At 40.2% G+C, this 26419-nt stretch overlaps 1 protein-coding gene across 1 annotated transcript in view; it reads left to right on the top strand.

The window, feature by feature from the left end:
- Positions 1-26419, top strand: part of prkdc (protein kinase, DNA-activated, catalytic subunit) — a 235195-nt gene that overhangs the window by 39032 nt on the left and 169744 nt on the right. The window contains exons 14-20 of the mRNA XM_059980547.1: positions 1154-1203; positions 7398-7544; positions 13107-13259; positions 13542-13657; positions 14351-14510; positions 19640-19726; positions 22489-22608. Coding sequence (XP_059836530.1) covers positions 1154-1203; positions 7398-7544; positions 13107-13259; positions 13542-13657; positions 14351-14510; positions 19640-19726; positions 22489-22608 — 833 coding nt within the window. The remainder of the gene's footprint in view (positions 1-1153; positions 1204-7397; positions 7545-13106; positions 13260-13541; positions 13658-14350; positions 14511-19639; positions 19727-22488; positions 22609-26419) is intronic.

Raw genomic sequence — 26419 nt, 5'->3', positions numbered from 1 at the left:
TTAGTTGTTTTTTTTCCCTCTTTCTGCCCATCACTCTGCCTGTTCTCCATCTCCCTCGAAGGGTCTCGGCCCGAAACATCGACAGCGCTTCTCCTTATAGATGCTGCCTGGCCTGCTGTGGTCCACCACCATTTTGTGTGTGAAGTAACGTTGAGGCTTTATAAGGCACTGATGAGGCCACACTAGGATTATTGTGAGCTGTTTTGGGTCCCCTGTCTAAGAAAGAATGTGCTGACATTGGAGAGGGTTCAAAGGAGGTTCACAAAAATGATTCTGGGAATGAAAAGCTTATCATATGAGGAATGTTTGACTCTCGGCCTGTACGCCTGGAATTTAGAAGAATGAGGGGGAATCTCATTGAAACCAATCAAATGTTTAAAGGCTTAATTAGAGTGGATGTAGAGAGTCTAATGGGCATCTAGGACTAGTGCAACCTCAGAATAGAAGGATATCCATTTAGAACAGAGGTCAGGGGAAATTTCTTTAGCCAGAGTGCGGAATTCATTGCCACAGGAGGCTGTGGAGGCCAGGTCATTGGACGTATTTAAGGTGGAGGTTGATGTCAGGGTGTGAAAGGTTATGGAGAGATTCCAGGAGAATGGAGATGTGTGGAAAATGGATGGGTGGAATGATCGAATTCTGCTGTAATGTCTTCTGGTCTTATGGAAAGGTTTTTATTTTAAGTGGGGTGAACATCAAGAATGACTGGAGTTCTTGTGCTTTAATAAATGATCTTCGGCCTTCTGACCTCCTGGTTTAAGAACATTGTTCACAATTTTTTGGTGAAAATTTAGCAAATTAGAACTCTCTTAACAAATTGCAAATGAGTTTAATGTTTTGATTTACAGTCACTAAAATGCTTACATTATTTTTGTGTCAAACTGGAAAAAGGTGCTGGGGGAATTTTGATACTTGGCAGAGGAGCAAGAAAGTTTTACATGCAGGGGGAAAATTTGAAACTGTGAATGCAAATTAAAAGAATTAATGCCATTTGGTGACTTGTTAAACTGTGAAATATGTTGCGTTTACGTAGGGTGATTTTCCATTTATTGTCTGACAGAATTATTGAAGTTGCCCAAATAAATTTCGGAATTAATTTGGTTCTTGAGTTTATTGACCTGTTGATTCAAGTTTGTTTAAAATTGTGTTTCAGTGCATCAGGGTCTGATTCGCGTGTGTTCAAAGCCAGTCCTACTTCCCGGGGTAAGAAAAATTTGCATGATCTCCTTCACTGAGCAGCGGACATTAACCGTTGCACTAAGGACACTAACTGTTGCACTAACTGTTGACTATGGGCTGTCAAGTAAAAAACATTAGCATTAATTTTATTTCAGACAAACTAGGGGATTCTTGCATAAAATTTCACTGGATCAATGTCTGTTAAAATACCATGAAGAGACGAATTTCATGTGAAGGATTTGTATATTAACAACAAAGTGTCAGAGATAGTATCTGTTGATATGGTACATTTATAATATGTTGTCAGTTTTTTAACCTGAAAATGTCAAAGTCCTTTATCAGTTGACCTTGTCGCTTTACACTTTGTAAACTCAATTCCTTCTTGCTCATGTTCTCTGTGTTCAATCAGTCTGATTGTCGAAGAATTGGCTTCAACAGACTCAGATCTCTGATTTCTCCTTGATCTGTCAAGTACAATTTCTCACTTGGATGCTTCCAAACTCCATTGGGTTGGAGGAATTTTAATCCATTTCTCCTTACAAAACTGCTTCAAATCTGGGATGTAGGTGGGCTTCCTTGCATGAACTGGCTAGTTAGCCTAACCTCAATGGTTGGGAAAGTATTGGAGCCTATTACGAAGGATAAGGTTTCAGGGTACTTGGAGATTAATGATAAAATAAATCAAAGTCAGCATGGTTTCTGTAAAGGGAAATCTTGCCTGACAAATCTGTTAGAGTTCTCTGAGGAAGTAACGAGCAGAATGGACAAAGGAGAGGTGGTGGATTAGAATCAGAGTTCTTATCATTAGCATGTGATGTGAAAATTGTCATTTACTTGGATTTTCAGAAGGCATTTGATAAGGGGCCGCACCTTATAAGTGTGCTTAACAAGATAAAATCCTGTGGCATTACAGGAAAGATACTGGCATGGATAGAGGAATGGCTGACAGCCAGGAGCCAGTGAGTGGGGGGGGAAGTGGGGGGTCTTTTCTGGTTGGCTGCCAGTCACTAGTGGTGTTCCTCAGGGGTCAGTAGTGAGACCACTACTCTTCACATTGTTTGTCAATGATTTGGAAATGGAATTGATGGCTTTGTGGAAAGTTTGCAGATGATACGAAGATGAGTGGCGGGGTAGGTAGTGCTGAGGAATCAAAGCGATTGCAGCACGACTAAGACAAATTGGAAGAAAGGGCAAAAAGGTGGCAGATGGAATACAGTGTTAGGAAATGCCTGATAATGTATTTGGTAAAAGAAACAAAAGAGCAGAATATTATCTAAATGGGGAGAAGGTTCAAACATTAGAGATGCAGAGGGGCTTAGGAGTCCTCATGCAAGACTCCCTGGAGGTTAATTTGCAGGTTAACTGTGTGCTAAAGAAGGCAAATGCAATATTGGCATTTATTTCATGGGGAATAGAATATAAAAGCAAGGAGATAATGCTGAAGCTTTGTAAGACACGAGTCAGGCCGCACTTGGAATATTGTCAACAGTTTTGGGTCCCATATCTTAGAAAGGATGTGTTGGCTTTGGAGAGAGTCCACAGGATGTTCACGAAGATGATTCTGGAAATGAAGGGGTTAACATACGAGGAGCGTTTGGCAGCTTTGGGCCTGTACTCACTGGAATTTAGAAGAATGTGTGGGGATCTCATTGAAACAGATTGAATGTTGAAAGAACTAGATAGGGTGGATGTGGAGAGGATGTTTCCTATGGTGGGGGTATCCAGAACTAGAGAGCACAGCCTCAAAGTTGAGGGGTGATCTTTTAGAACAGGTCAAGTAGAATTTTTTTAGCCAGAGGGTAGCAAATTTGTGGAATGCTGTGCCACAGACTGTAGTGGAAACCAAGTCTGTGGGTATATTTAAGCCAAAAGTTTCCAGATCGGTCAGGGCATCAAAGGATATTGCAAGAAGGCAGGCATATGGGATTGAGTATGGGATTCAGGACCAGCCATGATGGAATGGCAGAGCCGACTTGATGGGCTGAATGGCCTAATTCTGCTCTGATGTCTTATTGTCTAACTGCTTGCTTCAGGTCCTTCCACCACATTTCTTTCAGATTAAGATCAGGACTTCGACTTGGTCATTCCAAAACACAAATATTCTTCCTTTTAAACCACTCTGTTGCTGATTTACTCTGGTCTTTCAGATCATTGTCTTGTTGCATTATCCAACTTCTATTAAGCTTCAGGTGATGGACTGCTATCCTGACATTCTCCAGTAAAATGCCCTGATGCAAGTTTGAATTGATTGTTTGCAACAATTGCAAGCTGTTCAGACCCCGAGGTAGCAAAGCAGTCCCAAACTATGATGCTCATTCCACCATGCCTCATAGTTGAGAGGAGGTTTTAGTGCCCTTTTTCCTCCAAACATAGCAATCTGCACTTATGCCAAAAAGTTCAACTTTTGTGTCATCTGTCCATGTCCCAGAAGCGTCATAGAATAGCCAGGTGGTCCTTTGCAAACTTGAGACTTGCAGCAGAGTCTTTTTTGGAGAGCAGGGGTTTCCTCCATGGCGTCCTTCCATGAACACCATTCTTGTTCAGTGTTTTCGGATAGTGGACACACAAACAGACACTTTAACAGATTTCTGCAGGTCTTTTGCTATTACCCTTGGGTTCTTTTTCACCTTCTTCAGCATTGCACATTGTGTTGTTGATGTGATCTTTGCAGGACGCCCACTCGGGAGAGTAGCAACAGTACCAAATTTCCTTCATTTGTGGACAATTTCTCTTACTGTGGACTGATGAACACTCTGGTCTTTGAAAATGCCTTTGTAGCCTTTCCAGCTTCATGCATCTCTACAATTCTTCTTCTAAGGTCCTCTGAAAGTTGATTTGATCGGTGTGGTGCATATAAGCAGATCTTTCTTGAGAAGAGCTGACTCTGTCAGTAACCTGACTTTGTGTGTCTTTTTTATAGGGCAAGGCACCAATCACAACTCCAATCTCACCTCGTTAATTAGTATACCTGATTCCAAATAGCTTTTTGTCAAAGGCATTACCCTAAGGTTTACATACTTGTTTCAACAAATAAATTGGATCATCTTTCTCATAAATAAATGAACAAGCATAATGTTTTTTTGTGATATTGATTTAATTGTGTTCTCTTTATCTAATTTTAGAACTTGCATGAAGATCTGGTCATGTTTTATGTCATATTTATGCAGAATTAGAGAAAATTCTACATTGTTCACAAACTTTCTGGCACCACTTTACTCCCCTCCTTCAAGTCAGTATTTAGTAGATGAACCTTTGGCAGCAATTGCAGCACTGAGTCTGTTTGAATAGGTCTCTATCATCTGGACACCGCAAGCTTTCCCCATTCTGTTTACAAAACTGCTGAAGCTCTGTCCGATTGCATGGGGATTGTGAGTGAACAGCCCTTTTCAAGCCCAGCCACAAATTCTCAATTGGATTGAGGTCACTCCAGCCACTCCAGGACAACAACTTCGTTGTTTTTAAGCCATTCCTGTGTATCTTTGGCTTTATGCTTGGTGTCATTGTCTTGCTGGAAAACAAATCTTCTCCGAGGTCACTGTACTCTTGAAGACTGCATCAAGTTTTCCTCCAGAATTTCCCTGTATTTTGCTGCATTCATTCTACCCTCTACCTTCACAAGCCTTCTGGGGCCTGCTGCAGTGAAGCATCCCCACAGCATGATGCAGCCACCAGCATGCTTTATGGTAGGGACGGTGTGTTTTTGATGATGTGCGGCATTTGGCCTACGCCAAACATAGTGTTTAATCTGATGGCCAAAAAGCTCAATTTTAGTTTCATCAGACCGTAGAACTTTCTTCCAGCTGACTTCAGAGTCTCCCACATGATTTCTGGCAAACTCTAGCTGAGATTTCATGTGATGTTCTTTCAACAGTGGCTTTATCTTTGCTACTCTTCCATAAAGCTGTGACTGGTGAAGCACCCGGGCAACAGTTGTAAGCACAGTCTCTCCCATTTCAGCCACTGAAGCTTGTAGCTCCTCCAGAGTTGTCATTGGTCTCTTGGTGGCCTCCCTCACTAATCTCCTTCTTGCACAGTCACTCAGTTTTTGAGGACCTCCTGCTCTGGGCAGATTTACAACTGAGCCATACTCTTTCCATTTCTTGATGATTGACTTAACAAGGGATATTCAGTGACTTGGAAATTTTCTTGAATCCATCTTCTGACTTGTGCTTTTCAATAACCTTTTTGCGGAATTGCTTGGAGTGTTTTTTTTTGCCTTCATAGTAGTTTTTGCCAGGATACTGACTCCCCAGCAGTCTGACCTTCCAGATACAGGTGTATTTTTACTACAATCAATTGAAACACCTGGACTGCACACAGGTGATCTCTAATTAACTAATTATGTGAGGTTGTTTCAGTGATGATTTAGTGGGCCATATTAAAAGGGATGAATACATATGCAATCAATTATTTTGTGTTTTAAATTTGTATTTAATTTAGATCTCTTTTTAGAGATCTGTTTTCACTTCAACTTCAACTTCTGTTGATCAGTGTCAGAAAAAAAGCCAAATTAAATCAGATTCCGATTCAGTTTATTGTCACTTATAAACCACAAATACAATGCAGTTTAAAAAATGAGACAACGTTCTCTGGAATGATATCACGAAAAAGCACAAAACAGACCACACAAGAGAAATCCATGGTGACTCAAGGTTGTAAAGCAATAAAACATGAAAGCTTCGAAGGGGGGGGTGAATATTTTTTTATAAGCATTGTACATTGTCAACTAGGCTTCCCCTTTGGTGAAAGAAGCAGAAAATGCTGAACAGCTAATCATGCAATGTTTGAGAGAAGTGGAATGAAAACATTGTGGTGTTGATCCTTCATCAAAATACCATTGAAAGGTTCCAATGAGAGTCATTGCCCTAAAATGTAAACTCAGGGTGAATCGGAAAGCACAGGATCTCTTGTTTATCTCCCACTGGGGATAATGTGTAATCTTTTGAGTGTTTCTGGAATTTTCTGTTTCATTCCCAGCATCTATTATGGTTTTCTTTTTATTTTCCGTGTACCTGTAATCAGGTCACTGAGCTTTTTTTTCACAAGTTAACGATTACAAAAGCTGAACAGGGTAGCTGCCTTTACAGGAGGTCAGTAGCGCTCATTTCCTGAGAGTCCGCATCCTGGCTAAGGCTTTACACGGATCATTATAGTGATGATCGTAGGATCAATATTAGGTCCTTTTATTCTGCTCCTTCATTCATTAGCTCAATACTGGCTTTCTGCCACAGTTTAATTTATCTGCGTTCTCCCCATTTTCCTTGGTCTTCGTGCTATCTATTGATCTCTTTTTGGAATGAGCACAATGACAGAGCTGCCACACCCCTTGGGGACACAGAGCTCCAAAGATTCTCCTTCCTCTGAGTGAGTAAATTTCTCATTTCTGTCATAAGTGGATGACACGGAAGACTGTAACATTGGAACACTGAGTTGTTAGACTCCATTCTCATTGTTGCAGGAGTGACCTCTCTCTCCCTTGATGGAGAGAGAGAGAGAGCCTGTCTGAGCTTCTGGGTATGGACTAGTTTTCGATGGACTCTGAGTCAAGATCTCTGGGGGTGGGAGACTTTTGCTATTGCTTGTATGGTGGAAGGGAGGTCGGTACTTCTGATGGAGAGGAGGGGGAGCAGGTGGAAGAGGGGCGATGCTTGTGCTTGGGGAGGCTTTGGGGTTCTGTTGGTTCTATCATTTATTCCATGCGGTTTCTTGTTTCATGGATGTCAGCGAAGAGTAAAAATTTCAGGTTGTATACTATATGCATTCTCTGATATTAAATTGAACCATTTGACTTCTTAACCTGAGGCTGTGGTGTACATTGTGGATTCTTCTCTGAGCCAAGGGAAACATCTTCCCTATATCCACTCTGTTGAACCCTGTGAGAATTTTCAAGTTTTCAACAAGATCACCTCTCATTCTTAAATGTAGAGAACAGGCCTGGTCTCCCATCTCAAGATCCAGATGTATTTGCCTTTATCAGCTATATCCTTATTTTGGTCAGAACAAAACTGTGTATAATATTTCAGGTCTGGTATTAGCAAGGGCCCACACAATTGCATTAAGACTTTATTCAAATCATCTGGTGCTTTCACGTTCTCTGCTGACTGTGCTTATCAGTTACCTACACTTGCTGTTCAAAGTTTTTCTTTTCTGTGTTATCTTTACTCAGCACATTTCCTCATTGTGATGTTAACTAATGGAAATTTTAATTAAATCCTTAGGAGGGAAAAGGGAAACTTGGGCCAGGATCAAACACACAGCAGTCATCTGGCACCAGTGGCAATGTGGCAACAGGAAAATGGAGAGTTCCATCTTATAAGGATTACTTGGACTTATTCAGAATCCTGCTAGACTGTGAGAAAATGAAGGTATCCTCATCTGATATGAATTTAGTACATTTTAACCTTAGGTTGACATAGCCGGGCGAGTAGTGGGGATAAGCTCCCACTATCTATAAAATGCTCCCAATGGGGTGCGATGCTGTTGCCCTTGACAACCAAATCCAGTTCCTGGCCTTCATGTGTCACTTAGTTGCTAAGTATGATGGACTATTTCTTCTGACAGGAGAAGGGGCAAAGGCGGGTATTTGGAGTCGTAGAACCAGTCACCTAAGGCAAACATGGCTAGTCAGCCGTGGTTGGCAGCTCATCTAGGAGAAGGAAAACTCTGATCTCAAACCTCCGCTACCTTGCAACTATACCCACTCATGGGGAATGCATTGGAAGTAAACCTGGGGAGAAATCTGGTGCTGGAGTCCCTAAGGCAGTCCTACACAGTCCAATGATGCTGGTGCCAAACTGTTTCAGCCTCTGCCGTTCCTGTGGGTTCATCAGCTGCATGGAGAGGGGGATCCTGGTCCATGGCCAACAGCTTGCTTTCCATATTGTACTGCCCTGGCTCGCATACGACCCAATGTGCATGGTCAACACCAACCAGCAGAGGGCCTCACACCTCACATTTTAACATGCTATTCAAAATGGAATCAGAATGATGGGTGCAGTACAGAATGGAGAGTTTAAAGAACAATCTGCTTAGAAACATAGAAAACCTACAGCACAATACAGGCTCTTCAGCTCACAAAGCTGTGCTGAACATGTCCTTACCTGAGAATTTACCTCGGGTTACCCATAGCCCTCTGTTTTTCAGAGCTCCATATACCTGTCTAGGAGTTTCGTAAAAGACCCTATTGTATCCGCCTCCACCACCGTCGCCAGCAGCCCATTCTATGCAATCGCCACTCTCTGCGTTTTTAAAAAAAAACACAAAAAAAAAACAAACAACTTACCCCGACATCTCCCCTGTATCTTCTTCCAAGCACCTTAAAACTGTGTCCTCTTGTGCTAGCCATTCAGCCCTGGGAAAAAGCTTCTGACAATCCACACAATCAATACCTCTCATCATCTTATACATCTCTAGTAGGTCACCTCTCAACCTCCATCGCTCCAAAGTAAAAAGGCCGAGTTCACTCAACCTATCCTCATAAGGCATACTCCCCAATCCAGGCAACATCCTCGTAAATCTCCTCTGTACCCTTTCTATGGTTTCCACATCCTTCCTGTATTGAGGCGACCAGAACTGAGCACAGTACTCCAAGTGGGTTCTGACCAGGGTCCTAGAGAGCTGCAACATTACCTCTCGGCTTTTAAACTCAATCCCACGATTGATGAAGGTCAGTGCACCGTATGCTTTCTTAACCAGAGTCAACCTGCGCAGCAGCTTTGAGTGTCCTATAAACTCAGATCCCAAAATCCCTCTGATCCTCCATACTGCCAAGAGTCTTACCATTAATGCTACTTCCTCATCATTTTGACCGACCAAAATGAACCACCTGACACTTATCTGGGTTGAACTCCATCTGCCACTTCTCAGTTCAGTTTTGCATCCAATCAATGTCCTGCTGTAACCTCTGACAGCCCTTCACACTATCCACAACACCTCCAACCTTTGTGTCATCAGCAAATTTACTAACCTATCCCTCCACTTCTTCATCCAGGTCATTTATAAAAATCATGAAGAGTAGGGGTCCCAGAACAGATCCCTGAGGCACTCCACTGGTCACCAACCTCCATGCAGAATATAACCCGTCTACAATAAGGCACGACCTGCCTTTGACAAGGCCATGCTGACTATCCTAACCATATTATTCCTCTCCAAACGTTCATAAATCCTGCCTCTCAGGGTCTTCTCTATCAACTTCCCAACCACTGAAGTAAGACTCACTGGTCTATAATTTCCTGGGCTATCTCTACTCCCTTTCTTGAATAAGGGAGCAACATTCGCAACCCTCCAATCCTCCGGAACATCTCCTGTCCATATTGATGCTGCAAAGATCAATGCCAGAGGATCAGCAATCTCCTCGCTCCATTCCTACAGAAGCCTGGGGTATATCTCATCCGGTCCCGGTGACTCATCTAACTTGATCCTTTCCAAAGGCTCCTGCACATCATCTTTCTTAATATCTATGTGCTCCAGCTTTTCAGTCTGCTGTAAGTCATGTCTACAATCGCCAAGATCCTTTTCTGTAGTGAATACTGAAGCAAAGTACTCATTATGTACCTCTGCTATCTCCTCTGGTTCCATACACACTTTTCCACTGTCACACTTGATTGGTCCTATTCTCTCACACCTTATCGTATTGCTCTTCACATACTTGTAGAATGCTTTGGGGTTTTGCTTAATCATGTCTGCCAAGACCTTCTCATGGCCCCTTCTGGCTCCCCTAATTTCTTTCTTCAGCTCCTTCCTGCTAGCCTTATAATCTTCTAGATCTCTATCATTGCCTAGCTTTTTGACCCTTTCATTTCTTCTTGACTAGATTTACAACAGCCTTTGTACACCGCGGTTCCTGTACCCTACCATTCTTTCCGTCTCTCTCATTGGAATATACCTATGCCAAATATCCCCTGAACATTTACCACATTTCTTCTGTACATTTCCCTTGAGAACATCTATTCCCAGTTTGTTTCCAAGCTCCTCCCTGATAGCCTCATATTTCCCCTTACTCCAATTAAACTCTTTTCGAACTTGTCTGTTCCTATCTCACTCCAATGCTATTGTAAGGGAGATAGAATTATGATCACTATCTCCAAAATGCTCTCCCAGTGAGAGACCTGACACCTGACCAGGTTCATTTCCCAATACCAGATCAAGTACAGCCTCTCCTCTTGTAGGCATATCTACATATTGTGTCAAGAAGCCTTCCTGAACACACCTAACAAACTCCACCCCATCTAAACCCCTTGCCCTCAGGACATACCAATTAAAATTTGAGAAATTAAAATCTCCCACTACTGACCTTTTCCGAAACCTTCTCAATAACTTTTTGTTCATGTGTAGAGGAGCGGAGTTAATTACAAATAATGATTTTAACCAATGAAACATGGCAGCCCAGCTTTGCTTGTTTTGAGCTTATTTTTTTTTAGTTTAGGGGGACTTTCATCTGTATAAGTTTTTTTGAATCTTTTTCATGTTCAGTTATTAAGAGATTGGGAGGCTTAGATTAGACATGTTACCCGGAGTCTGTGCCTGTATACATTAACCGTTATTAATGTAATCCCCATCTCTTTGTATCATTATCATTGTTATGTTTGTCTATTCGAAACTTAATAAAAAAGATTGAGAAAGAAAGATAATCTCCCAGCACAACAACCCTGTACGTATTACACCTTTCCAGAATCTGTATCCTTATCTGCTCCTCTATGTCCCTGTCACTATTGGGTGGTCTATAAAAAATACCCAGTAGAGTTAGTGACTCCTTCGTGTTTCTAACTTTCACCCACAGAGAATCAGTAGACAATCCCTACGTGACTTCCTCCATTTCTGCGGCCATGACACTATCTCTGATCAACAGTGCCACGCCCACACCTCTTTTGCCTCCCTCCCTGTCCTTTCTGAAACATCTATAGTCTGGTACTCTAAGTAACCATTCCTGTCCCTGAGCCATCCAAATCTCTGCAATGGCCACCACGTCATATCTCCAAGTACTGATCCATGTTCTAAGTTTATCTGCTTTGTTCATAATTTTCCTTGCGTTAAAATAGACACATTCAAACCGTCAGTCTGAATGCATCCCTTCTCTATCACCTGCCTATCCTCACCCTTGCACTGTCTCCAAGCATTCTCTATTTGTGACCCAACTTCACCTTCCTCCATCTGTTCAGTTTGGCTCCCAACCCCCAGCAATTCTAATTTAAATCTCCCCAATAGCTTTAGCAAACCTCCCTGCCAGGATGTTAGTCCCCCTCAGGTTCAAGTGCAACCTGTCCTTTTTGTACAGTTTACGCCTGCCCCAAAAGAGTTCCTAATGATCCCCTGCTCCAATCCCTCAGCCACACATTTATCCTCCACCTCACTCTATACCTATTCTCACTGTCACGTGGCACAGGCAGTAATCCCGAGATTACTACCTTTGAGATCTTGCTTCTCAATTTCTTTCCTTGCTCCCTGTATTCTGTTTTCAGGACCTCCTCCCTTTTCCTACCTATGTCGTTGGTACCAATATGTACCATGACTTCTGGCTATTTACCTTCTCACTTCAGGATAGCATGGATGCGATCAGAAACGTCCAGACCCTGGCACCTCAGAGGCAAACTACCATCTGTGCTTCTTTCCTGCATCCACCAAATTGCCTGTCTGACCCCCTTTCTATAGAGTCTGCTTTCATAACTTCTTTGGCATAGATCTATTCAGGTGCTAAACCTTGGTGATAAAATTTCCACCTTTTCAGTTATGTCTATTGCTGCCAAGATTATTCATTGTGATGCCCTTATTGGGTATTTCAGATTAAGTGCTTTCAAGAACTATTTATCTGGTCTTCAATAAATTTCTTATACTTGAATCTCTTGTGCTATTCGAGCAGAGGACATGAAACAGGATGGCACAGGTGAACTGGTGATTACATGCCAAACTGAACTAATTCTTACTGTGTATACAGTGTTCATAACCTTCCATTCTGTGTACGTCCATGTGCCTATCTAAGAGCCTCTTAAATGCCTCTATCATATTTGCCTTAGTATGATCTCTGGCTGTGCATTTTAGGCACCAATCACTCTCGAGGGGTAAAGAAATGTGCCCCTCACATCTCCCTGGAATTTACCCCTCTCATTGTAAGTTCATGCCCCTGTAGCATTAGATATTTTAACCCTTGTCAAAAGGTATCAGGTGTCTACTCTCTGCCTCTCATGATCTTTTCAACTTCCACCAGCTCTCTCCTCAGCCTCTGCCACTCCAAAGAAAACAGTTCCAAGTTTGTCCATCCTGTCCTTGTAGCACATCCCCTCTAATCTAGCAGCATGCTGGTAAACCTCTCCCGTACTCTCTCAAAAACCTCCACACCCTTCGTGTAAGATGGTGACAAGATTTGAATGCGTGCTTCAAATGTAGACTAACCAAAGTTTTATGAAGTTGCAACATAACTTAATAACTCTTGAACTCATTGCCTCTAATGAAGGCATTCTTCTTTCCAACCCTGTTGTTTTCAAGATGGCAGGGCGCCTTAAAAGAACCTATTTATTCTTCCAACTCCTAGCCCCATCCCTTGGCTATCTGTAAAGCTGTAGATACTTCAAGGGTTGAACACATCTTCAGCAAAATTGTCCTAAAGATACTCTGATTTCTGGATCGGATGTACACAGAAGAGTGTCTTGGATTGGTGATCCATCTTTTATCTCTAACCTTTCAGTTTCATTTCAATCTTTTCTGCTTTTGTTTATATGAATTGTTGTGTCTCACCTGCCTCTGGTGGTAATTTGTATATTCCATCTGTAGATGTAGAAGTGCAGCAAAACTACAATTTCTTTCCTAAATTATCAAGAAATGGTAAATACTGCCTCAAGCAATTGTGGCTGAATTGTGATATGTCATTTGTTACATTCTGAAAAGAATCAAATGTTCTGTATCGTGAAAAACATGAAATCTTATATATATTTAAGGTATCCGGATTGATTGAGGAGACATTGCAGATCAGTGAATCACCCCTGAAGTCATTAAATCGCCTGCTGTATGATGAGTTTATTAAATCAGTGCTCAAGATTATTGAGAAATTGGATCTGACTGTGGATAAACAAAACCCAAATGAAGAAGGGGTATTATACTTTTTTAATGTCCTTTCTCTTTGTTCTGATATGTAATCTGATTTTAGCTTTAGAAATTTTGAACATTGTCAATAGCCATAGCAATGTTTCTTTAATTTCTTTGTCCAAAAACAGGTTTGCTGATTAATGTATGCATCCATAAATTGATCTGTTATTTCCCAGTTAAATATAACAGGAAGTGGTTAAATGATTAGCCAGCAAATCTGATTTAGAAAATATAAAACAAAATGTTGAAGCTTATGCCATGACTGAAGGTCCCTGGTTGATTTGCAGGGGTCGGGTGACATCAGCAGTGCCATAGTAATTCCCACATCTGACCCAGCAGCTAATATGCACCCAACTAAACCAAAGGATTTCACTGCCTTCATCAATTTGGTAGAATTCTGTGGGTAAGTGTGCAATTACTTAACAAAGCAGCAGAAAAGAATTCATTTTAATTATTTTTGAATACTGTTAACACATTGTACGTATCTGTATATGTAGCCGTTGACTTGATTGATATTGTATGTCAGTGCTTTTTATATACTTAAAATCAGTCAGTAGTTCCTTTGCCTTATAAATGTCTAATTAGCTCTTAATGTTAAGTGTGGTCTTTACCATTGGTCTTATCTGGTAGGGAATCTATTTACAAGCACAGTGTTCCTTCCTGGACCTGTATAGAGTGCATTGTGTCTCATTTTCTTAAGCTCAGAATCATGATAAGATTACTTACATGGCTTGAGAATTCAATCACTGAGACTGACTTTTGAAAATGCTGTTCTGCACCATAATTAATAATGGATTTCTGAGAACTGGAATTTAACTGGATAGTATTTATTTCATGCTCAGTCGCTCTTAATGCGAACTTTGGCATTCTCTGTGCATAATTACTATTAAATAACTAACACTGTGTTTGAAATATATTCTTTATTCAAATAATTATTAATATCTTTAGTCTAGACTTGTGGCATCATAGCATGGATGCGCTGGAGAACATTGTGTATCTGTGTAAAACTGGAGAATTTTATTGGCACAGATTATTTTTCTGACAGTTCTGTTTTTTTAGACTGTCTTCAGCAAAATTATCTTCACTTTTGAATCAGGGAGTTGTTATTGGAAAAGCACACCGAGTACTTTGAACATTGGATGTACAGATTTGGACATGAGCTCATTCTGCGATCAACACAATTTCCCCTTGTCAGTGGATTCTACAAGCTTCTGTCAGTTGTAATGAAAATTGCCAAAAAGATTAAGTATTTCCAGGTAATGAAATTAAATACCTTTCAGTTTCTTCTTTCTTTTACCATTTTACACAATAAACTATTCTGCGTCTGAGAGATGAGGAAGCTGACTAACTTAGAAATGTCTGCTTAAGGTATATTTGAGCCTATTGCTGGATCATAGGTAGAATTGAACTGTTATATCACTTTTCCATTTAGATCTTTGAAATCACAAGATAACAAAGAACATTTTTATAAGCAAATGGGTCCCAAGTATTTCTTTAGACTAGTCTTTAACTCCAGTGCTAGAGTAATGTGACCTAGTTTTGTGAAGATAGTAAATAGATTTTTGTAACAGATTCAGAATCAAGTTCAACATCACTGGCATATGTCAAGAAATCCATTGTTTTGTGCTAGTAGTTCATTGCAATAGGCATCTGTAAGTCTTCAGAGACCACGGATTTGCGCCTTGTAAAGTTTCCAGGGCGCAGGCCTGGGCGGGGTTGTATAGGAGACCGGCAGTTGCCCATGCTGCAAGTCTCCCCTCTCCATGCCACCGATGTTGTCTAGGGGAAGTAGGGCAAGGGCTGATACAGCTTGGCATCAGTGTTGCCACAGAACAATGTGTGGTTAAGTGCCTTGCTCAAGGACACAACACGCTGCCTTAGCTGAAGCTTGAACTGACGACCTTCAGATCACTAGACCAACACCTTAACCACTTGGCCATGCACAATTTCATTGCAATACATAATAATTAAAAGAACTATAAATTACAATAAGAAATATATATTAAAATAAATTAAGTAGCGCAAAAAGAAAGGAAAAGTAATAGTTGAGGTATGGTTTGTTATCCATTTAGAAATCTGATGGTGGAGGGGAAGAAGCTATTCCTGAAACGTTGATTGTCTTCAGGCTTCTGTACCACCTACTTGATGATAGCAGTGATGAGAGGGCATGTCCTGAGTGATGGGAGTCCTTAATGATGGACGCTGCCTTTTTGAGGTATCGTCCTTTGAAGGTGTCCTTGATGCTGGAGAGGCTTGTACCCATGACAGAAATGAGTTTACAACTTTCTGCAGCTTTTTGCAATCCTGTGCAGTACCCCATCATATCAGATGGTGATGCAACTGGTTAGAATGCTCTGCATGGTACGCCTGTAGAAATTTGCAAGAGTCTTTAGTGACATACCAAGTCTCTTCAAACTCTGAATGAAATATAGCTGCACTGTACTTTCTTTGTAACTGCATCACTACGTTGGACCAGGACAGATCTACAGAGATGGTGACACCCAGGAACTTGAAACTACTCACCCTTTCCACCTCTGATCCCTCAATGAGACTGTTTTGTGTTCCATCATCTTCTCCTTCCTGAAGTCCACGGTCAATTCCTTGGTCTTACTGATGTTAGTGCAAAGCTGTTGTGATATCTCACAACCAGCTGATCTATCTTGCTTCTGTATGCCTTATTAACACCGTCTGATATTCTGCTGGGTTTTGAAGTGTTTTGATTAGAACTGAGGGTTTGATTGTGCTGAATGCTGAGCTATAATCGTAAAACAGCAGCCTGACAGGAATTGCTATTTCAAGGCAGTGTGGAGAGCCAGTGAGATTGCCCCTACTGTAGACCTATTGTGGTTATATTGCAGAGGGTCCAGGTCCTTCCTTAGGGAGGAGTTTATTCTAGCCATGACCAATCTCTCTAAGCACTTCATCACAGTAGATGTGAGTGCAACTGTGCGATAGTCGTTGAGGCAGCTCTCCCTGCTCTTCTTGGGCGTTGATAATGATTGTTGCCCTTTTGAATCAGTTGGGAACTGCAGCAGTGAGAGACTGAAGATGTCCTTGAATTCTCCAGCCAGTTGTTTTCAGTGATCTATCAGGTACACCGTCAGGGCCTAGTGCCTTTCGAGAGTTCACCACCTTGAAATATATTCTAATGTCAGGCTCCGAGACAGAGATCACAGGATCACTGGATGCAGCGGGGATTCACACAGACATAGTTTTATTTTCCCTTTCAAAGCGTTTATGAAAGGTGTTGAGCATCACAGCCGTTCATGATGATATGTTTCACCTTTTTGGAAATAGTGAATGGCCTGCAAGCCCTGCCAGAGATGATGTGCATCTGATCCCATCTCTAACTATGGAAATTGTTTTTCTGCCCTTAAAATAGCCTTCAGTAGGTCATACATGCACTTCTTGAATGGTTTTGGATCACTGGTCTTGAATGCCACAGATCTAGCCCTCAGCAGACTATGAATCCCCTGGTTCATCATGGCTTTTGGTTTTGGTATGTCCAGTATGTTCTTGAAGGCACACTTAGCCACACAGATCTTGATGAAGTCGATGACAACCATGGTGCATTCATTCAGATCCAAAGGTGAGTTTCTGAATATTGTCCTGCAAGTGCCTCTCCACCTATTTTGACCATACCTCACTACTGGTGCTGCAGTCTTCAGTCACTGGGAGTAGAAGTACAGTCAGATGATGGGACTTTCTAAAGTGCGGCCATTCGATGGCACAGTAAGTGTGCATGATGGTGGCATAACTGTGACCAAATGCGTTGGCTCCTCTGGTTCTGCAGGTGATATGTTGGTGGTAGTTGTTCAGAGACCTCTTCAAGCTGGCCTGGTTGAAATCCCCCACACTGACCGGGAAGGTGACTGGGGCGGGCGTGCTGTTTCGTGACTGCGGATCACAGTGCTCAGCTGCTCCAGTTGCTGTCTGACATTGGCCTGAGGTGGAATCTACCAAGAGGATTGTGGAACACTCCCTTAGCAGATAAAATGGAGGATGACTGACTTCTTGGTGTTCAGGGTCGATTGAACAGGAATGAAACAGAACTGCCACATCTGTCCACCATGATGAGTTAATCATAAAATATATTCCACATTTTCTGCCTTTAAAAGACTGATCTGGTATTATGCTGCTCTGTAAAAGCTCTTGGGATAAGGTATTTCTCTTGATATCCATATTGGATCTATTACCTGTCTTAAAATCTCACTTTCTTTCCTGCCTCAGGTCAAAAATATTTTCTCCAAGACTGTCCAAAAAAAGTGTCATAGATTTATACACCCCAATCGGGGCATTCCTCACCGTTTGCTGGAGAAAATCACCGACTGCTGATGTTTTTGTGTTAGTTGCTTCCTCTAAGTTGAGAATATCTGTACTCTTGTCCTTTTTTATAAAACAGAGAGCAGAACATTTGTTGTTATCTGAAGGTGACCTTACTTTGATGCCAATTTAACTTTCTCTGTGCTTTCCAATGTTGTTCCGGTGGAAATTAATCCATTTTTTGATTTGCTGTTTTACATCTTTATTATACAGATCGCCATAATTATTAATTTATGTATCTACTTTAAACCCTCCCCTCTGTCTAATAATTCAGTTAATTATTATTGAAAATGTTTATGATTTCCTTGTTCCAACTAAATATACCACTTAACATACACTCAGTGGCCACTATAGCAGGTACACCTGGTGTACATCTGCTTGTTAATACAAATATCTAATCTGCCAATCGTGTGGCAACAACTCATTGCATAAAAGCATGCAGATATGGTCAAGAGGTTCAGTTGTTGTTCAGACCAAACTTCAGAATGGGGAAGAAATATGATCAAAGTGACTTTGACCATAGATTGATTGTTGGTGCCTGACAGAGTGGTTTGAATATCTAACTGTGCTGCTCCAGAGAGTGCTATATGAGGTCATTCTTACCCTCTGCCATAATGAGTCAACCTATATCTGGGGAAGTGATGACTCCCCCCACCCCCCGTTGGACTGTTTGAGGTAACTTTTTTTTAATTCTTTCTTTCTTCTAATATTTATATATCTGTAATGCTCCTGTGGCACTGTTAATTCCTTTGGGATCAATAAAGTATCTATCTATCTAAATATCTCAGAAACTGCTGATTTCTTGGGATTTTCACATACAACAATCTCTAGAGTTTCCAGAGAATGGTTCTAAAAAAAAAAGAACGTCCAGTGAGCGGCAGTTCAGTGGGCAAAAAACTTTGTAATGAGGTAGATCAGAGGAGGATGGCCAGACTGGTTTAAGCTGTCAAAATCAGAATCAGGTTTAGTATCACCGACATGTGTCATGAAATTTGTTAATTTAGCAATAGCAGTTCAATACAATACATAAAATGGAATGAATGAATGAATAGATAGATAAATAAAAGTATATGTATATTGGAGATTAAAGTTGTGCAAGAGCAGAAATAATATATATTGAAAAAGTGAGGTAGTGTTCATGGGTTCAATGTCCATTTAGGAAACAGATGGCAGAGGGGTAGAAGCTGTTCCTGAATCGCTGAGTGTGTGCCTCAGGCTTCTGTACCTCCTACCTGATGGTAACAGTGAGAAAGGGTTGGAGGCCCTTAATAATGGATGCTGCCTTTCTGAGACACCACTCCTTGAAGATGTCCTGGCTATCATCAGCAAATTTATAGATGGTATTTGAGCTATACCTAGCCACACAGCCATGGGTATAGAGAGAGTAGAGCAGTGGGCTAAGCACACACTCTGAGGTGCACCAGTGTTGATAATCAGCGAGGAGTAGGTATCACCAATCAGCATAATTTATGGTCTTCCAGTAAGGAAGTCGACAGTCCATTTGCAGAGGGAGGTGCAGAGGCTCAGGTTCTGTAACTTATCAATCAGGATTGTGGGAAGGTGACAGTAACTCAAAGAACCACGAGTGGTGTGCAGAGTAGGGTCTCTGAACGCACAGCACCTTGAAGTGAATGGGCTACAGCAGCAAAAGACCACTCCTGTACTCTTGTGTATATGTCTGAGAAAATTAATTTGCCAATTAGATGCCCATTCTGCCAGTTTTTAACATCTTCATGTAAATTTCTCATTATTAGCTACCATGCCCATTGGTTGATGCTTGCAAATTCTGAAATTCTATTTCCAATTCTATAAATTAATGTTAATATAAAGGTCTGTGCACCTAGCCTGGTGAATGCTACAAACAGCTGCTTCCCTGCTTTGGCAGATGTTCTCTGTTTTTGATTTTTACAGCCAGCTTGGGATCAGCTACTTGCTCCTTGCTGCACATTCTGTGACTACAGTCATGTGTACTCTGTGTGGAAAAAGTGACAACTCTACATGTTGCCTTGCTGTTTTGGTCTCGATTGCATTTCTGATAATCAGAAAACTTATGTTTTGCTAGGGTGTTAGCAGAAAATCGCAAAAACATTGCACCAAGAACCCAGAGAAGTTTGCCTGCTTTGCTTTATTTGGCAAGTTTGGAAAGGAGGTAAGTGACATCAGAAAAGCTTTTGAATATCTTTGTACTGCAGGAAAAGTTAAATTCTTCTGTGCAGGTTTTTTGTTGCTAACCACTGATAATGCTGGACAACAAAGATCTTGCTTCCTAAATACTTTTGGGTGTATCTTTTGGATTTTGGGCTGCTGATCATGAAAATCTCCTTGAAATTTCCCTATTATGCACCATTTAAAAAAAATCCACTATAATCTATTATTTCAATTCATAATTCAAGTAAATTACAGTGTTGCCCGCAATATCTTGTCCAGGCATACCTGGACATGCTTAGGCAGGACAAAGGCTGCATAGCAGGACAGGTTTTAGAAAAGCTATACATTTCCGTGAAGGATTTTGAAACTTGAGACAAATGTATCTCAGAATAACTGATGTCAAGGTTAAGGAATGTGTTTTTATTGGTCCACAAATCAAACAGGTCATCAATGCCAGGCAGTTCAAAGAACTTCCAGTGGGACTGGAGAAAATCACGTGGAAGGCATTCAAGGATGTTGAAGGATTACTTGACAACTATAGAATACCAGACTACGTGTAACTGGTTGACATTGTCCTTTAAGCATACAAAACCATGAAATACAACATGTCACTGAAGATTAATTTTCTGCATTTCCATTTAGACTTCTTCCCTGCAAATCTTGGGGCTGTCAGTGATGAGCATAGTGAAAAGTTTCACCAAGACATTGTAGGCATGGAGAAACAGTATCAGGGCAACTGGAATCCATCAATTTTAGCTGATTATTGTTGGACAGTTAAATGAGAAGCCTCAGACACTTGAGTACAAATGAAAATCATCAACAAAACATTTTTTGCTTAGTTGAACTATTGCAATGCATCAGCACTGTTATTCAGTTAAACACATTATATTCAATAAAAGTTAATTTCTTGTTTGTCCAATTCTTGTTTGTCCGTGATACAAGTTGCCTAAAGTTATATTTGAGTTGAGTTTCAAGCAGTCTATCATAAACAAAAAAAAATTCTGAGAAATCAACACTTTAGAAAAAAATCTGTTGTTCAGTATAATTACTTCTTTTTGCACTAACATGAATAATCAATATTTAAAGAAGCTGGCAATGTGAGATTTAGTCATTAAAAATGTTAGATGATCAGGTAATTAGAATAATAAAAGAAAATTTATGTTTTGATTTTTTGATCCACGTGCAATGGCCGAATTACAGTGGCTGAAGAACTTACCAAGTGCACGTCTTTGGATTTGGGAGGAAGCAGGGACATCCAGGGTGAACAGAAAGAATATACAAAATTCATGTTGATGTCACCTAACTGGGCCACTGAAAACGTGATGTTGCAGCTCTACTAACTGCACCCTATTGCTGTCCTTGAATAAGCATGATATTTAAGAAGGACTGAGAATTTATCCCCAGTATCTTTGCCCACATTTATTCCTATTAATGTTATGAAAGAGAATATTATGTATTTTCTCATTGTTTTTTTAAAAACTTTTTTTTATTGAGTTTTCAAATAATTACAGAAGAAAAAAAATACCCTTCTCCCCTCCCCTTATCCCCTCCCCCCTAACATCCCTATAGGAAAAGAAAGAAAGAAAGAGAGTGTGCCTGGATATCGGAAGATCCCCACATGCTCCACAGAGTTCGTAATAACTTTAGTATATATATTTATTTCTTTCCCCAAATAACCAATTATTTTATCTTCAGAGCACCTATATATTTAATCCTGTCTTTTGTAAATAAGGGCGCCAAATTTTCAAAAATGTTTCATATTTATCTCTTAAATTATAAGTAATTTTTTCAAGTGGAATACAGCTGGAAATTTCATTCTTCCAACGATCTATACTTAAGTATGCATCCGATTTCCAAGTAACTGCAATAGCCTTTTTGGCTACTGCCAGTGCAATTTTTATGAATTCTTTCTGATATTCATTCAATTTATTTTCTCATTGTTGATTGTGTGAATTTGTTGTGCACATATTCACTGCTCCCTTTCTCTGGGTGGCTTTACTCCATCCCCATTGAACTGATTTTGGGCATGTTGAAAAAGACATGCAAAGCATTATAATTGTGTATTTCTTGTTATTAGACCCTGAATAAAGAATTGATAATTTTAAAGTTAAGAAACTGACGAAAATGTTGAATGAAAATTTTGCCTTATCATAAGCTCTTTAAGATTAATTCCTTTTCTACAGCCGTTGTAAATTGAGTGGTATTTCAATCATTTTGTTGCAAGCAGAGGCACTGGTTTTCCTGGAGGAACTTTTTGTTTTATCATGGATTCTATTAATCTGATAGAAATAATGCCACTTTTTCCCATGTTTTATATTCTTGAATAAGAAAAACACTGAGAGGCTCCGAAATAAGCCCCAGGTTTTTCTGATTGCGACTCGCCGTTGAAATATGCAGGCTTTCTGCTCTGTATATGTCCTTTAGAAATATATTGTTAATGAGTGCTCTGAGACTGAATCAAAAGAGCCTGGAATTTATGTAATAGATGTGGGTCAGATGGGTAAGCCAAAATGAAGCTGCTGTCTAACAGCCTTTGATTGGCGACAAAGTCATGCTCCCAGCTTTAGCATCTTTCAAAGTTCGCAAGTACTTAATACATTTCAAGGGCAATGAAATCTGAAATGAACATTTTATTTTAAAATGATAAAGAAAATAAGATGAAAACAATAAATGGCAATGGTAAACAGTATTGACTGCTGCACAAATAAGGGATTTTATGTACAATGAGCCAAATCTCACACTTTGTCACATTATTTGTTGTAGTTGGCACTGAGAATGAAACAGTACAAGGATGAGTTACTAGCTTCCTGTCTGACTTTTGTGCTCTCTCTGCCTCGTGAAATAATTGAACTTGATATCAAGACTTATATTCCTGCATTACAGGTTAGTATATTTCCCCAGCCTTTTGACTAATAGTACCTTCCATATCAGTGTTTTGAAATATTATTCTCAACTCTATTGGTTTATATCGTTCAAAGGAAATTAGTTATCAAAATACATGTCACCATATACAACACTGAGATTTGTTTTCTTACAGGCACACTTAACAAATGAATAGTAGAATAATAACCATAATAGAGTTAATGAAAGACCACACCAACATGGATGTTCAACCAGCTTGCAAAAGACCACAAGCTGTGTAAATACAAAACAAAAGAAAATAATAATAAGTAGATTAGCAATTAATGTCAAGAACATGAGATGAAGAGACCTTGACGTTGAATGCATAGGTTGTGGGAACATTTCAATGATGGGCCAATGAAGTTGAATGACGTTATCACCTTTGGTTAAGTCATAACTGCCAGTTAATCTGCTGCTCAGCTGTGATGAAAGGATACTGGGTTTGAAGAAGTCATTTCATACTTCTACTGGTCAGTCTTTCTCAATATTGCAAGAAGTGAAGACAGGGCTGTGACTCAGGCATATGTCCATTCCATGGTGTAGCTCATGAATCCCTATTTAATATTTTCTTTTTAATGGGGTTTGTTGATTTATTCGATAAGAAATTTGTCCTTCTGTTTCATTGAACAAAATCATACAATTATTATGGTTCTGAAGACCATTCCATCCATCAAATCAATTAATGTATGTCCCATTTGCCCACATTTTCTGTCATCCTTTGGGTGTTTTTCCAATCCCCTTGTGAAATCCATTAGTGTTTTCTTTTGCCTTGCAGAGTGTTTAACCCCACATTCACATCTGTAGCTGTTTGCTATTAATTTATATCTGTATCTACTAATAAAAGCTCACATACTATTTGGCCTCCCAATCATCTGCATGATGGCTTTCACGAGAATATCTTGGTCTTTTTACACCTAATGCCTAATCGCTCTCCATTTAACATAACTTCTGCTTCTCTGTGGATGATCTCACATATTTTCATTCTAACTACCATCTGTCTTGCTCTTGCCCTTGCCCCCTCAATCTGCTTGTCTACATCCCTCTGTCACATACGTCATACAGCTATTGATAAGATCAGCAGTGAAACTGAAACAAGAATAGTTAGTTTTCCATTGAAATAGCTGAATAAATGACTCCTGTAGGCTGGGAAGGATAGGAATTTACCCATCTCCGTTTCCAGGCTGTGAAGACCACCCTGTTTCCAGCACCACTGCATGGTTTCTTTTGATACCCAAAATGTCATAAGTAGTCACCTCAGTGCTCTATGTTTCTACTCTTGCCAAAAAAAAATTCAAGTTGGCTCTGTGTGGTATGGAGGGGCCCCCACACAGGTTTGGAAAAACTGCAGGAAGTTGTAAACACGGCCAGCTCCATCATAGGCACTAGCTTCCTCACCATCCAAACCACCTTCAAAAAGAGGGTCCTCAAAAAGGCAGCATCCATCATTAAGGACCCCCATCACACAGGACATGCACTTTTCTCATTGCTACCATCAAGGAGGAGGTACAGCAGCCTGAAGACACACTCAACTTTTCAGAAACCACTTGCCCTCCGCTATCAGAATTCTGAATGGACAATGAACACGTCCTCAGTACTTTTTCTTCTCTTTTGGCACTAATTATGTAATTTATGTTGTTATATATACGTTTTATTGTAAGTTATAGTTTTTATTACGAAGTACTGCAGCCTCAAAACAAGAAATTTCATGATATATCCCAGTGATATTAAACCCGATTCTCATTCTGAAGCAGTGATCATTTGAGATACAGTGCCTGTGAAAAGTACTCACACCCTAGGAAGTTTTCATGCTTTAGTGTTTTACAACATTCAGTCATAGTGGAATTAATTTAGCTTTTTTTTTGGCACTGATACACAGAAAAAGACTCTTTTGTGTTAAAGTGAAAACAGATCTCTACAAAGTGATCTAAATTAATTACAAATATGAAACACAATTAATTGCATAAGTATTCACCCCCTATAATATGACACAGCAGATCATCACTGGTGTAGCCAATTGGTTTTAGAAGTCACATAATTAGTTAAATTGAGATGATTGTGTGTGGTCAAGGTGTTTCAATTGATTGTAGTAAAAACACACTTGTATCTGGAACATCCAATACTGGTGAGTCAGTATCTTGGAAAAAAACACCGTGAACACAAAAGAACACTCCGAACGACTACATGAAAAGGTTATTGAAAAGCACAAGGCAGATGGATTCAAGAAAATTTCCAAGTCACTGAATATCCCTTAGAGTACAGTTAAATCAAGAAATGGGAAGTATGGTATAGCTGTAAATCTGCATAGAGCAGGCCACCCTCCTCAAAAACTGAGTGACCATGCAAGAAGGGGATTAGTGAGGGAGGCCACAAAGGAAACTAGGACAACTCTGGAGGAGTTATGAGTTTCAGTGGCTGAAATGTGAGAGACTTCGCTGACAGCAACTGTTGCCCGGGTGCTTCACCAGTCACAGCTTTATGGAGGATGAGCAAAGATAAAGACACTTGAAAAAACCTCGCATGAAATCTCAACTAGAGATTTTCCAGAAGGAATGTGGGAGACTCTGAAGTTAACAGGAAGAAGGTTCTATGGTCTGATGAAACCAAAATTTTAGCTTTTTGGCCATCAGACTAAACGCTATGTTTGGCATAAGCCAAACACTGCACATCCATCATAAAAACATCACTCCCTGCTGTGAAGCACAGTGGTGGCTGCATCATGCTGTGGGGATGCTTCAGTGCAGCAGGCCCTGGAAGGCTTGTGAAGGTAGAGGGTAAAATGAATGCAGGGAAATCCTGGAGGAAAACCTGATGCAATCTGCAAGAGAACTGCACTTGGGAGAAGATATGTTTTCCAGCAAGACAATGACTCCTAAGCATAAAGCCAAAGTTACACAGGAATGGCTTAAAAACAACAAAGTTAATGTTCTGAAGTTGCCAAGTCAAAGTCAAGACCTCAGTCTAATTAAGAATGTGTGTTTGACATGAAAAGGACTCTTCACTCATGATTCCCATGCAATCTGACAGAGCTTGAGTAGTTTTGGAAAGAAGAATGGGGAAAATTGCAGTGTCCAGATGTGCAAAGCTGATAGAGACCTATCCACATCGACTCAAGGCTGGAATTGCTGCCAAAGGTGCATCTACTAAATACTGACTTGAAGGGGGTGAATATTTATGTAATCAATTATTTTGTGATTAATATTTGTAATTAATATATATCACTTTGTAGAGATCTATTTTCATTTTGACTTCTTCTGTTGATCAGTGTCAAAAAAAGCCCAATTGAACCCACTGCGATTCAATGTTGTAAAATAGTAAAACGTAAAACATGAAACTTCCAAGGGGTAGTGAATACTTTTTATAGGCACTTTATGTACAGAACCTGCTGAAAACTTGAAAGAAGTGAAAGTTCAGAAATCATTAGGATGTAGAAGTGTAAAACAAATGAAAGGGAGCATTTGGAATCCCAGCTTCATAGACAGACTATAAATAGCACAAAAACCAAGAGATAATGCGAACAGCCAAATTAGTCACTCATTAAACCAAATGTGGAATTCAATTAATTCTGAGACCTGGTTTATGAATTGCAACCAGTCATTTTCATTGGAACAGCATTAGAACAAAGTTACTTTCATTTGAACAGTCAGAATTCGCTCTCACTCAATGTCAGCAAGACCAAGAAGCTTTTTGTTGACTTGGGGAGGAGGAAACCAACGGTCTATGAGCCAGTCTTCGTCTTGGGGATCAGAGATAGAGAGGATAAGCAACTTCAAATTCCTCATGCCATTACGAAGAA

This window comes from Hypanus sabinus, chromosome 1 (genome assembly GCF_030144855.1).
Source record: "Hypanus sabinus isolate sHypSab1 chromosome 1, sHypSab1.hap1, whole genome shotgun sequence".
Lineage (NCBI taxonomy): Eukaryota > Metazoa > Chordata > Chondrichthyes > Myliobatiformes > Dasyatidae > Hypanus > Hypanus sabinus.
Note: the sequence above shows the minus strand (reverse complement) of the source record. Positions and strands in the feature narration are given on the sequence as shown.